At 41.5% G+C, this 13412-nt stretch overlaps 1 protein-coding gene across 1 annotated transcript in view; it reads right to left on the reverse strand.

Moving 5' to 3' along the window:
* Positions 1-20: 20 nt before the first annotated feature.
* megf10 (multiple EGF-like-domains 10) overlaps positions 21-13412 on the reverse strand; it is a 130971-nt gene continuing 117579 nt past the window's right edge. The window contains exons 14-25 of the mRNA XM_033647526.2: positions 13204-13350; positions 10079-10213; positions 9440-9568; positions 9151-9279; positions 8913-9041; positions 7824-7952; positions 7385-7609; positions 6206-6321; positions 5541-5661; positions 2805-2849; positions 2501-2713; positions 21-323 (exon numbers count right to left, since the gene is read on the reverse strand). Of these exons, the coding sequence (XP_033503417.1) occupies positions 157-323; positions 2501-2713; positions 2805-2849; positions 5541-5661; positions 6206-6321; positions 7385-7609; positions 7824-7952; positions 8913-9041; positions 9151-9279; positions 9440-9568; positions 10079-10213; positions 13204-13350 (1685 nt within the window). The 3' untranslated portion in view covers positions 21-156. The remainder of the gene's footprint in view (positions 324-2500; positions 2714-2804; positions 2850-5540; positions 5662-6205; positions 6322-7384; positions 7610-7823; positions 7953-8912; positions 9042-9150; positions 9280-9439; positions 9569-10078; positions 10214-13203; positions 13351-13412) is intronic.

Below are 13412 nucleotides of genomic sequence, written 5' to 3' on the forward strand. Positions count from 1 at the left end.
CGTGATACATAATTACAATGACAGTGTCAAAGTAGAACAGCTAGAAAACAAGTGAAAGTATGCAGTGGGTATAAAGTGTGCATTTTTGTGGAACAGCCAGTGGCAGAGCTGCACACTGGAGGTGAGACCTGGTCTCTGTACTGAGTCTCTGTGCCATCATTCACTGTCCAGCTCCTTGTGCTCCAGGGACGGACTCTCTCTGGCTGGCAGGAGGTCATAGTGACAGGGGATGTGGCTGTTTTTTGGTAGATCGTACGGATCCTGACCAAACGGTACGTGGCCATTGCTGTCTCCGGTCAGCTGGATGTTGCTCACAGTTGGCTCTGGAATCAAAGATATGCCAGTTGGCAGTTGCAGGAAGAATAAAGTACAAAGCTGTAAAATTAAAAGAAATGTCCAACATTTTGGAAGATTCAGTAGCATTAGCACTGCCTCGTTCGCAGATGCTGGGGAGTTTGTTCCCATTCAGTGATGTGGTAAGGCTCGCGAGAGCAAGCAACTGGTTGTGTGGGCCGGTCTGCATTTACCTCTCCCAACTGCAAACTGATTTTCCCAGTTGAGAGGCCTGGACAAGTGCTAGAACATCAGGTCTCTATGGATGTTCTTATTATTTTGATTCGGCCCACATTGTCATGGTATGTTGATGTGCGAATTATGTACTGTCAAACATGCAAACATGGTGCACTCCGACCACTGTAAATGCTTCTGTCACTGAGTTACTGAGAAGTTTTAACACACAGAAATAAATGGGGTTTTTTTCACCTGAATATTTTCTTAATGACTACATTTGGGATCTATTAGCTGGACAACACAATGGGGTTGTATCATGAAGCCTCACATGGTCCAAATTCAAAATTGATACTATTATCACAGCAAATAAACATTTCCCACACATATTTCTAAGCTTCTGTCCAGGTGCATTTCAAAAAGAGGGTAAAACAATGAACTGAATGTGTAATTATAAGTGAAAAACTAATCAACACAGTAAGAAATGCCTATTTAGGAGGTTACTGTATATAAAAACACTTCTAGAAAACCTTAACTGATAAGAACACGATTTTTTTCCCCTTAAGACAACAGAGAAGTCATTTGTTTATCATTTACACACATTTATAACAGTCAATAATGCCAAGAAAGAGTTTAAAACTCTGCTTGCTACTGGCTGGTTCTGCAGGCAAAGAAGAGAGGCTTTCGTTGGCTATTGTAGGCTGTGGAGAGACAGTACGGTGAGAAATATGAACATCTGAAATGATGCAATGGCAGTCCATGGATGTCTATGGATGTAATAATGTGTTTGGACTGGGGCTGTCATCATTAATGTGTTATGGCAATGCACTTAAGGCCCGAACATAATGCCTTATTTCTTTTAAATTGCAATAATCGCGTACTCCTACTTTGTCCTTTTGACACACCCTTACTTGTAGTCAAGCCACTACAGTGGCCTCCTGCTTCCTGTTGCCACAGTGATGGAAAAGCAGTTCTGAATGGTTCATTTCACTTTCCCAAACCACTCAGTTGAAGTCTAAAGCAATATGCACCTTGTGTCAAACGGAATGAAATTATCACCAACGTAATTTGAATTTAAACTACCACGTATGAGCTCAGCTCACAGGTGCGGCTAATCAGACTGATGTCAGCAGGCAACCACATCACCAAAGCTAGCAAAGCACTTTTCTGGAGTGAGCAAATATACACAGACTTGAGGATTACACTAAATCAAAGAAGTTGACCAAATGCTTGCAAAATGGGTGGCAACTGACTGCACACCAATCAACACTGTGGAGGACTTGGGTCTAGGGGACGTCCTCAGGTTGGCATATTGTAACCAGTCATATGTCTTACCATAGCCTGGGGGAATGATAGTGTCACACAAACAGAACCCGTTTGAATCACTGAAAGCAGCTAAACTGGAGTCAAGATCATTAAGGAAATTTCTTTGCATCCATTTAATTCGCATCAAGACACGCGATGACTGGTTTGGACTAAATATTTCACTAGATTCAAATTGTCTTGACGTATGCAAATGTTTGAGAACTGTTTTTGTTGGAATATTACTGATCTGTGGATTATGATAAGACTTCATAGGTGAGTTTTAACTGTTTGTCTGACAGAAGTGTTTACTGAACCTGCTGTAGTGGTTGTTACTTGAAATGGTCCACATCAATCCAACTGCAAGGAGCGTAGCTTTCGTAAGATAGGGTGTATGAGTAAACCACTTAAACACAGCAGTTGTTTACATATTATTATCATCTAATAAGCCATAAAAAGGACTGTGGACACTTAAGAGGCTTTCGTTTGTCCTTGTCAGAATCAAGGGTCTAAGGACAGAGGATGTCATTTGCTGTACAGATTGTAACGTCCCTTGAGGCAAATTTGTAATTTATGATACAGGGCTATATCTAAATTAAGTTGACTGGACTACTATGTAGTGCAATTGTAGCATACTTCTCTATAGAGCACTGACAATGACAACAAACCAATGTAAGCTTAAGCTCCTCACCGACTTCGTAGACGTTGCGGTTATTGCCGGGGCTGCTGTTGCCGATCTCGGCATATGGTGAATCCCGTCTGGTTGGTGACTTCATTTCCACATAGCCACACTCTGTGTTTTTGGCTATCAACAGGGGAGGGTCCTTTATCGTTGCGTAGGGGTTTTCAGAGCTGTTGAGAGAGCAGGAGCTGGCATGATAGGGTGTGCCCGTCAGATCCAGATCTGGATAACAGAGGCAGAGGAATTAGTTAGAGGTGAAGTCCAGCATTAATCTGAGCAGTTCAGGATTTATGTGTATAACTGAAGGACTTACCTCGTAAAGATTTCCCCATGTATCTCCTGTCAACCCCGTACGCTCCTGGTATGAAGAAAAATTAAAATGACTGAGGTCAGTGAATGGTGGAAGCAAATGTGAGAGACTGTTAAGGCAAGATTAGACACTAAACAAAGTGTTTCTCACATCATTAATTAAGAACTAGGCATATAACAGATCAAAGGTCTTTTATCCACATCAATTACAATGCAAATACAACAGATTTGTAAGTAAGCTGTTGTCAGATAACTGCACATCTCCTTCCTCAAGCAGTGATATTGTGTATGGTTGACTGCAAGTTGATGTTTACTCTGATTGTGCATGACAAGTTTTTTCACAAGTCACCAATTAAGTGTCTGACCAAATGTCTCCCCTTCTGTTACTGAGATATGACGTTAAATAATAATAGTGTTTTATGCAGAACACTATGATGTCACAGTGAAGTTGACCTTTGACCTTTTGAAATGTCATCACTTCATACTTTTATCCTAATAGACATTGAAGTTTTGTCATGATTTGTGAAAAAATTCTTGAGAAATGGCCAAAAACCTGTTTTGTGAGGTCACACTGACCTTGACCTATGATCACCAAAGTTGAAGAAATTCCCTCAAGGTGTTCTATAGATAAGAATGAGATGGATGTAAGGTCACACTGACATTTAACCAACAAAATCTAATCAGTTCATCACTGTGTCCAAGGGACATTTGTGCCAAATTTGCGCTCTTGAGATATTGCGTTCACAAGAATGGGACTGATAGACAGACAACCCGAAAAGATTTAAAAACAGATGTTTTGTAAACTTGTTTAGTTGACAGTGTCTAAATAAGTTTGGTCAAAAGGTCAAACTATTATTATTACTATAATTACTAGTTTCAATCATACACTGAATGAATGAATGAATGAATCTTTGTTATCTGTCAAATATACCATTCAAAAGGAGCACAGTACTAAATATCAAGTTGCTGTGATACAAAATCGCATAAACTAACAACTAGAAGTCACTTGAGTCCATTTTGACTTTTGTACCAAATTTGAGGATATTCCCTCAAGGCATTCTTGAGATATCACATTCATGAGAATGAGACAGACGAGGTCACAGTTACCTTGACCTTTGGCCACCAAATTCCAATCAGTTCATCACTGAATCTATGTGGACATTTTTGCCAAATCTGAAAAAGTCCCTCAAGGTTTTTTATTTGAGATATCATGTCACACAGAAATTCTCAAGTCATGTTCAACTTTAAATAAGGTCTGTCTCTTCTGTGCTGTGGTTTGCCACATCATGCATTCGGGCACATTCAGCAGTTGCTGGTGTTTCCTGTAAATTTCCTTTTTATTGTAACACATTTCTGTTCTACTCTTTACGATTTTCTTTCTGTATTTGCATCCTTTTTTTATGCATCATATGTTTATGTGCCTCTTGGTTTCTCCATGTGCTTGAGCTGTTGTTAAGTTGTGTCATTTTTTCCTAAATGTCACTTATTTGTGAACTAGTCCTGGAAAATCAAAGAGGATGGATGGATGGATGGATGGATGGTAAAACTGATAAATGATGATAAAATTCCTCATCCAAGCAGGGTATGACACCCTTTCTCCAACTCTGGGGCAAGGCTGACACAGCTACCCGTCCTCCTCTGCTCGAGGAGAGGATCACTCAAGCATATCCTGAGCAGCTGCCGAAAGACCCTGGGGGACAGTTGCTACTGCTGGCGTCACAACCAGTTGTTGAAAGCAGTGGCCGAGAGTGTGTCCACAGCCATAACAAACTGCAGACACCAAGGCCCTCCCAAGAAGCACATGTCTTTCATCAAGGCAGGTGAGCAGCCCAGACCACAACCAAGAGCTGCTGAAGGCCTATGCACCACCACACAGGACTGGCACCTGATGGTTGATCTGGGCAGGCTGTGACATCTTTGTGACCTGACATCACCATTCTGTCAGAAGCCACTGAACAACTTGCCCTGATAGAGCAGACTGTGCCCAGGGAAGACCACTTTGAAGAGGCATTTGAATGGAAGAATGCCAAGTACCAGGCACTGGTAGAGAAATGCCGGAGGCAGGGTTGGAGAGCACACTGCCATCCAGCAGAAGTAGGCTGCAGTCTCTCTTCCGAAACTACACCTGGCTGGGAATGAGTAGATGAAGAAGAAAGCCATCAAGGCTGAGACAGACACAGCAAAGAGAGCCTCCAGGTGGCTTTGGATAAAGAGGGGTGATCCATGAACTAATGCTGCTGGGATGCAAGTTGATCAACCCCGGCTGGGTTGCCTAGGCAAGGGTGTCAAATGTTGCAAGACCCGAAAAACACCCAATGAACCCAGGATACATCGCTGATGATGCGTCCCAGCACATCCATAGGATGCATCATTCATCATGCATTGTAAAAGCTGTGAGATCATTTTTTTTATTTGTTTGTATTTACATCCACTTGCATGTGTTTTCTTACTTGCATATCCCTTGCAGCTACTGACGTAAACAGCCATGAGATTCAGTTTTGAATCTGGTGTGTCACTCTTACTTCAGCAGTGCTTAACAGCATAGTATTGACCAAATATTTATTACACAGAACAAGCTAATAATTAAAATCCATGAACTAAGCTTTTGGAATCCTCTGAACATTTCACAGTAATGATAAATAGCAGAATAGAGGCTCAAAGCCAACAACACAGATACACAGAAACTTGCAGCCCAAATGTTGATATCTATGACAACACTATAATATATTCCATGTCTCACCCAGTTCACTGAAGCAGTCTTCTTGTTTCCAGTCTGCAGGCAGTGTGCCTGAGTGTTCAGCTCGAGCCCTTTTTCTTGGATCTACATTCTTCAGGTTCACAAACAGCTGATTGCTCTTGGCCTGAAAAAATAAATTTAAAGGGACAATGATTAGTTGCTAGAATATTAATTAATAGACACAGTCTATGCAGAATTACAGCCCTTCAGCAGCGTACGGTGGTTAGGATGGGCCCCAGTTGCACACTATTATGACAGGCCCTAGTGCCAAATTTTGCATCAAAACAGCAGCTGTAAATTTTATAGTATCATCACATGATCAAATACAGATTTGACGTTGGACAACATTAACATTGGTATTACCTATCATCACTGCAAATCTGTATATGACAATTTTTTTTAATAAAATTAGAAATTACACATTAAATTGATTATTTAAATAATTTATTCATAGTTTATATAGTTTCTGTAAAATGAACATTGCTACTGACTTTTTTACAAAAGAAAAAACAAACTTTGACAGAGATCGGTTTGCCTACTTAAGGGCATATATAGCAGATAACAGCATTTCTATTTTGACGTGTGCTCTTCTTTGAACATAGGCATATTTCTGAGGTGGCAAGTTGAATCACTGTTTATATTTACACCCCTGCAGTCCACTTCCATACCTTTCCATAGGGACCATTGTTAACATGTGGGGGGCTGATGCACTGGGTCAGAGTATGGTAGCTGGGGTTGGAGAAGTAGTTGCTGGGGTGGGTCTCACACGCTGGTGGGTGAGCATCTGAAAAATGAGGTGACACGGAACTCTTACCAGGAAGTTCATCAGTGCTTTCAGAGAATGAGATCCAACAAGCATCTCAATTTATGATGTCGTACAGATCAAAAATCAAGTGTTTACATTTGTGTTTGCTGATGAGCAGTCCTCTTCATGTCTCTTCATATATATATATATATATATATATATATATGGGCACAGGTAAAAATGAGCTACAGGTGGGTGGGCAATGGGTGTGAACAAAAATATATTTCTATTTTTCAGAGTAAAAGAAATAAAAAGATGTGCAGTGTGTGTGATTATCAAGCTGCAATTCATTTTATTTTGAAAATCAATGACACAAGTTGAACCTTTGACCCCTTTGTCACAATCTTCACCAATGTGGAGAACTCCAGCAATGAAACTTTGCAGCCCAAGGATGAGGTGGCAGCCAACATCAAGTTCAAGACACCCATGGAGGATTTTTTTGAGGTTTTATGGTGGTGAAGGAGCATGCTAAAATGTTTCCTAACCTGGCAGTGATTACACAGAATGTTTTCACCATCCCAGCATCGAGCGCAGCCAGTGAAAGAGACTTTTGGTCCACTAGATTTGTAATTCAAGAATGGAGAACCCAATTTAATGTGAGTGACTGTAGCCTGTGTGTGTTTTATCACAGGTGTGGGTTGGGTGGCGAGACTTTTACTAATGGGTGCAGCTTTGACTTAGACATAATGATGAGTAACGAGTGAGTTCTGGCCCTCAGCTTTACGGGTACAGTATGAACGGGTGCAGGTTTTCAAAAATGGTTCTGCGCAGGACTATGCTCTATTTAGCATTACAAATAAGTGGGTATTTCTGTTGTACTTTTATCATGTTAATTTTCAAAATTGTTTTTAGCTGTTTAAGAGCAACACAGCAATCAAGACATTTTTTTCTATGGGTGTCTTGAACTTGATGTTGGCTGCCACCTCATCCTTGGGCTGCAAAGTTTCATGACTCAACATGAGGAAAGACCTGCCTAACAAGCCTGCACCAGTACATGTCAGTGAGCTGGTTGCAGTTTGAAGTGGATGAACCTGTAATGTACCTGTAATGGTGTAATCAGCAGTGACCCTCATAGCAGGAGTGTAGGTCACAGCTGGCATGGTAGGCTCTTTGCCCTTTTGCTTCTTCCTGTAGATGACGAAGAGGAGGAGGAGGAAGAGCACCAGGAGCACCAGGACAATGATTCCTGCGATGGTTCCAATCTGGTAGGTGTCCACCTGCATGGCTGCGCTGGTCAAACTGTTAAGGCTGCCCACCACTACACCAGCTGCAGACAGGAGGAGGGGTAATGTAGTGCCGGAGTTTAGAGGCTGTTTGCTCTAAGTAACCATTAGTCCATTTGTAAAAATAGAATGAGGTAAATTCTCCTGCTATTAAAAGGGGATGATTGTCAGTGATTAGACAACCAAAAGAATCTGATTTTAGTCAGAAACAGATATGAGAAATCAATTGATTCTGTGTTTATTGAGGTGTGTCATCACCTTGGTCACAGCGAGCTCCCTTCCAGCCTGGGTTGCAGTAACATGTACCAGTCATGTGATCACATGTGGAGTTATTTAGACAGTCACAGACCTGACGACAGCCATAACCGTAGGAACCAGGAGGACACTCTGGAGATAAGGAAAAAAATCCCCAATTAAATCCAACTTTAGTAGGATGTCACTAATCCTGATTACACAACAACAATTTTGACTGGCAAAAGTAATTCAGTTTTATTTAATGTATCAATATATATGCAGAAATGTTTAGGAACCTGCTTTAGTTTCAGTGTCTTCACATTTTTATTTATTATTTTATTTTATTATTATTGATTATTTATTTTTTATTATATTTTGAAATAGATGTATTTGTGCAGGAGTACTTGACACTTTTAAGTTTAAAACTGAAGTGAAGTTCAAGTTTTAGAGCTGAAAGGAGTTGACTGCTGGAATACACACTGACAGTAGATGGAGTCATTTGAACTACATGCACTGACAGAAATGTCAGTTTAGGTTGTAGCACAGTTAGTGTAAGCACTGAGAAGAGTGACATGTTGAGATGGGGTGGTCAGTATAATGACATCATGAGGCAAATATTAAAAAAATAAATAAATAAACAAGGGAATAAGAATCCAAAAGTGTGCTTCACCAAGGCCAGCACAATGATTAATTTTTATTTAACACAGTGCACAGCAATTTACATGAAAGGAGTTTGACAGATGACTTGTTGGTACTGAAAGTTTACCAAAGGAAGACTGAAAGAAAAAAAGAAAGAAGACTAAGAAAGAAAGAAGGAAACAAACAGACACAAAGATAGAAGACAGAGAAAAAGAAAAGAAAGAAAGAAAGCAAGCAAGAAAGAAAATAAGAAAGAAAGAAGACAGAGAAAGAAAGAAATTAATGAATGTATATAACATGTAAAATATGATTACTTTTTTCTTGTATTCATATTACTATCATTTATTTAAATGCGTATCTTAGTTCTTGCCAATAAAGCTATTTGAATTGAATTGAATTGTAATTGAAAGAAAGACAAAAAGTAAAAAAGACTAAGAAAGAAAGAAAGAAAGAAAGAAAGTCAGTGTAACATACTTTGTTCACAGTGGCGTCCCATGAAGCCGGTGCGACAGGTGCACTGTCCAGTGATGTGATCACAGTCAGCTCCATTCCTACACTGACAGGTCTGAAAACAGTCCTTCCCATAGAAACCTAAAGGACAGCCTGTAAGAGAGTCATCAAACATCACACGATATACTTTCAATATGCTCTGTAATAAACAGGAAGTGTGTGTGTGTGTGTGTGTGTGTGTGTGTGTGTGCCCATGACTGACGTTGTGTGCAGTAGAGGCCAGTCCATCCTCGGGTGCACTTGCATTCTCCATCATAAGCACTGCAGTAGGCTCCGTTGTGACAGTTACATGTGTGGATGCAGTTGGGTCCCCACTGACCAGGCGGACACGCTGCAACACAATCACAACAAAGTGCTGAGTCAGTGCTAAAGTCTTTAGTCGTACCAGTACAGGGCTAAACATCCTTTCCAAATAACTTTTCTTTTTACGTTGGAATGTATATATCATAATCATCATGTATCTTCTTTATCATTTTACTGAGTGAACGTACGCTGGGAGCAGTCGCTACCGATCCATCCTGGATAACACTGACAGGAGCCGTCGATGGGATTACAGGTGCCGTTGTTGGTGCAGCTGCAGCTCCAAGCACAGTTCTTCCCAAAGTGACTACTGGGACAAACTGCACCAAAGACACATGTGAGTGTTAATCATTCAACCACAGTTCAGCAGAAGTATCCTCACTTTTTCATCTCAAATATAATGTGCGGAGTAACTGGATTGTAATTGGCGTCCTGGGATCTTGGTTGCTGATGAGGATCACTGTGACATTATCATCTCACACTAATGTTCAATATTGGTCTCGTGTTAAGCAGCAACTGTGTGGAGTAATGTGTTCCATCTGCTCTGATTGATTCAAACATTTACAGTGTGTAATGTCCTGCAGTGAAATACAACTTGTGTGTGGCTCATAATGACACAGATGTGTCTCCAATCAAGCATATACAATATACATATGCATCCTAGCAGCTGTCCTTACATTCAGTTGCTTATTGAACAGCCTTTACAGGGAAATTTAGTCATAGGTATTTTCTTAGAAGCTGTCACCTGTATGAGCCTTTAAAAACCCAAAGAGGTCGAACCCCATAGCCCTTGTTAGACAGTAGAAACAATGTGCTGCAGGGCAACTCACCCTCGTTGCACAGCGCCCCCTTAAAGCCTGGCAGACAGTCACACTGTCCTGTGACGTGGTGGCACGGTCCGTTACTGTGGACACACTGTGGACAGGTCTGACTGCAGCGGTGACCAAAGTAACCCGGAGAGCAGACTGCAGAAAAGATGAGTTAATTTTTATTTCACTCAGCTCTATTTCAATAGAAGTAACAGCAGTGTCAAAGCTGGTGTAGAAGTGACTGAATACATGTCATTTTTTATAATCATAACAGCACAAATAATTTACATGAAAATCTCTTAATAAAAATACAGTATTATTTACCCTAATATAGGAGATAACTTAGCTATAGAAACTGTTTTGTTGAAGTTTTATAATAACCCATCCAGAGTTAACACACATCAACTCCCCAAAACTCCCCCTGAGTTGCACCTGGATTGTTTAGGTGACACAAAGGTTTGGATGGTTAATGCCAACCAGGGAACATTCAACAGTCGCCAATTTGTCAGATTTGAAGAAGCTATTCTTTGTCAAGTTTTGGAGATTTTGCCAGCTTATTTGTGGAGTTAACAGCCCAGTTCTTAGAAAATGTTAGTCTTTTAAATGTTGGCAACTTCTAGGCCTATGCACAAAGCCTGAGGCGGAGAGCAAAGTGGCTTGCAGAGGAAGCAGCAACAGTAGGCAGGACAAAGCAGTTTAAATATGGCACCCTGAATGAGATTTGCCAACTGGTTGCATAGAAAGGAATCGTGATCAATCAGCTGATCCATCAGTTGATAAGGCTGCTTGAGATCAGCTGATGTGGCTGAGATGTAAGCTAAGGTTGACATCATGTCCTGCCTGAACTAACGGCATGCTCAATTTTTGTTGAAAAGTTAAAACCTGAATCATTAATAACTATTAGAAAACCTGGTTTAAAAACAGCTCATTTTGCTGTTTAGACCACTTGCCAGGACAGAGTGGGCGTGGCAGATAACACACTGATTGACAGCTCCCTCGTTTTGATTGACATCTCCCTGGCTCAGCAATGGCTGCCACAAATTTAATCCAGCCGTACATGTTTGAGCCCTGTAATGATTCAGAGGACGAAGCAGAAGCTGAAAATGATTCCTTTCAGGTGGTCACTGAATGGTAAGTTTCAAAATGTTTCGTGATTCATATTAATGTTACTTCGTAGAATAGTTAGCATAACTTTTACATGCAATGTTACGGCCGGGCTCCACTGGCTGCAAACGTACAGCGTAGCGTCGCGGCGTATTCATTTGGGCTCCACTGACTGCGTACGGAAGCAACACGTAGAGAAGCCAGCGGGGTTGTTTACCGTTTGCTGAGCCGAGAGGCTGCATGTAGGCTGCATGAAATGTTAAAGCATTTTCCACCTAAGTTATTACATATATTTGAGTTATCTACAAGTTTACTGTACTGTTTGTCATCTACTCGCTTTCAAATGTCCGCCACGGACACAGTGTCACGGATAAACAATAGAAGAGCGGCGTAAAATAGAGAGTTGTCGTGCCGCTCTCGTTGCCGGTGGAGCCGCTGTAATTGATTAACAGGGGGGCGAGCTGCTACGGGACTCGCGCTGCAGACGTGCCCGGTGGAGCCCGGCTGTTAGCTGAGATGAATGACAACGGGAGGCTAGCGCTTTGCCTTTCTTCATTGAGATACGTTTTCACTGAAAACATAAATCTGCTCCGTTCTTCTGATAATAGCCTTTTTCATTCAAACACATCCAGTCTTAATAGATTAAATATGTCTTTACTCTGACACACACACCGACCGTCAAAGCGGGAGAGACCGGTGCCGGCCGGCCGTCTCTCTGGCGTTGTGTAGAAGTATTTGCCCGCCTCGAATAATGTTCCCCTCCGGCTAAAACTGTGTTGTTTCCCGCAGCATCACCTCCGCGACTGGGGATATGTTTATGCGTAGCAAAGCTAACTGCTTGGGGTTGGGGTTAGGGGTGAGGAAGGGTGCACATGACGTCCCCTCCCCGCGAGCCAACACCGGCACCGGGCCCGGGGGGCAAGCCCGGCCACTCACAAGCCGCCTCTTCCTGCAGCTCCACGAGCTGCAAAGGCTCGGATTGTCCGGGCTCTGGAGCCGGTCAACCTGATTCGAGTGCCGCAGGGAGCCCGCCGGAGGCAGAGCCTCCGCTGGGTCGCAGCCGAGCGGTTCAGCCAGTTTACGATCTGTATTTTCTAAACATAAGACTAGAAAGACGAGTTGGCTCAGACTCAAAGAGATCTAGAAAGGTTTTGTTGCGCTGCCACTGGGGGGCGGGATGAGACAACTGACTGATGATTTATGATTGGTTTGGAATTTATTGCGTAATAAATCTCAGAGATAACCACGGCCAAATCAAACCCAATTTCAAGAATGTACAAAAACTTAAAAGACAGATATTTCGAATTTGGATGGAAACTGATTTCTAATTGTTTTACATGTTTAATATTATGTACATAAGACCCTAAATTACATAGTTAGAAGGCTATTGTGGATTTGGGTTTCCAGAGGCTTTAAGTTTTATCGTATCCACTACATAATAACATACAATGTACCATATCAGTGGTTTAGAGAAACGTATAATACCAGCTTTTATTTCTGGTGACTGGGCTGGCGTTTAACGCTTAGAGTTGAGACTGAGTCAGAGACTGTCAGCCCACAGGTTGATATGGAACAGGGCGACATAACCACAATGAAATCCAATAGGTCAGAAACACGAGCGGTTCATCCAAATTATCTAAACTATGGTATTTGGAGGTCAAACTGACAGGGAAAGTGTCACTAATCATCCTTCATAGTACAGGAAAAGTGCATGTGAACTACAACAAGTACAGCACTGTAGGTCAAAGTTAAAGCAGGAAGTGGCTGTGTAAACTGTGATATTTACAACAGATAGTTTGAGCAACAGCTTTAGAATTCACGGTTTGTTTTTGTTCCAAATAGGTTTTGACCAATCTATATGACTGCTCATGTTTCTGATTTATTTTATTTCCTAGATCTCAGATCTAAGCTATTAACTTGCAGAGAACAACATTATTATTACTAATAGGAATTATGGACAACACTATTACAGTTAGACAGAATTTTAAATAAACTCATTTGTCCTTAAAGAAGAGCATCAGCTGTGTGATGATGAGACTTACTCCTCTGACACGTAGTGCCTCTGTATCCTGGAGCACACTCACACGTTCCCTCATCTGGAGAGCAGGATGCTCCGTTTTTACAGTTACAGGGGAGGGAGCAGTTTGGGCCCCAGCGGCCCTCTGCACACACACTGTCACAGTGGATACCTACAAACACAAACATACATAATCACATTATTACCCAGGAAAGACCCTCCTACACTATGAGC

Source organism: Epinephelus lanceolatus, chromosome 19 (genome assembly GCF_041903045.1).
Source record: "Epinephelus lanceolatus isolate andai-2023 chromosome 19, ASM4190304v1, whole genome shotgun sequence".
NCBI lineage: Eukaryota > Metazoa > Chordata > Actinopteri > Perciformes > Serranidae > Epinephelus > Epinephelus lanceolatus.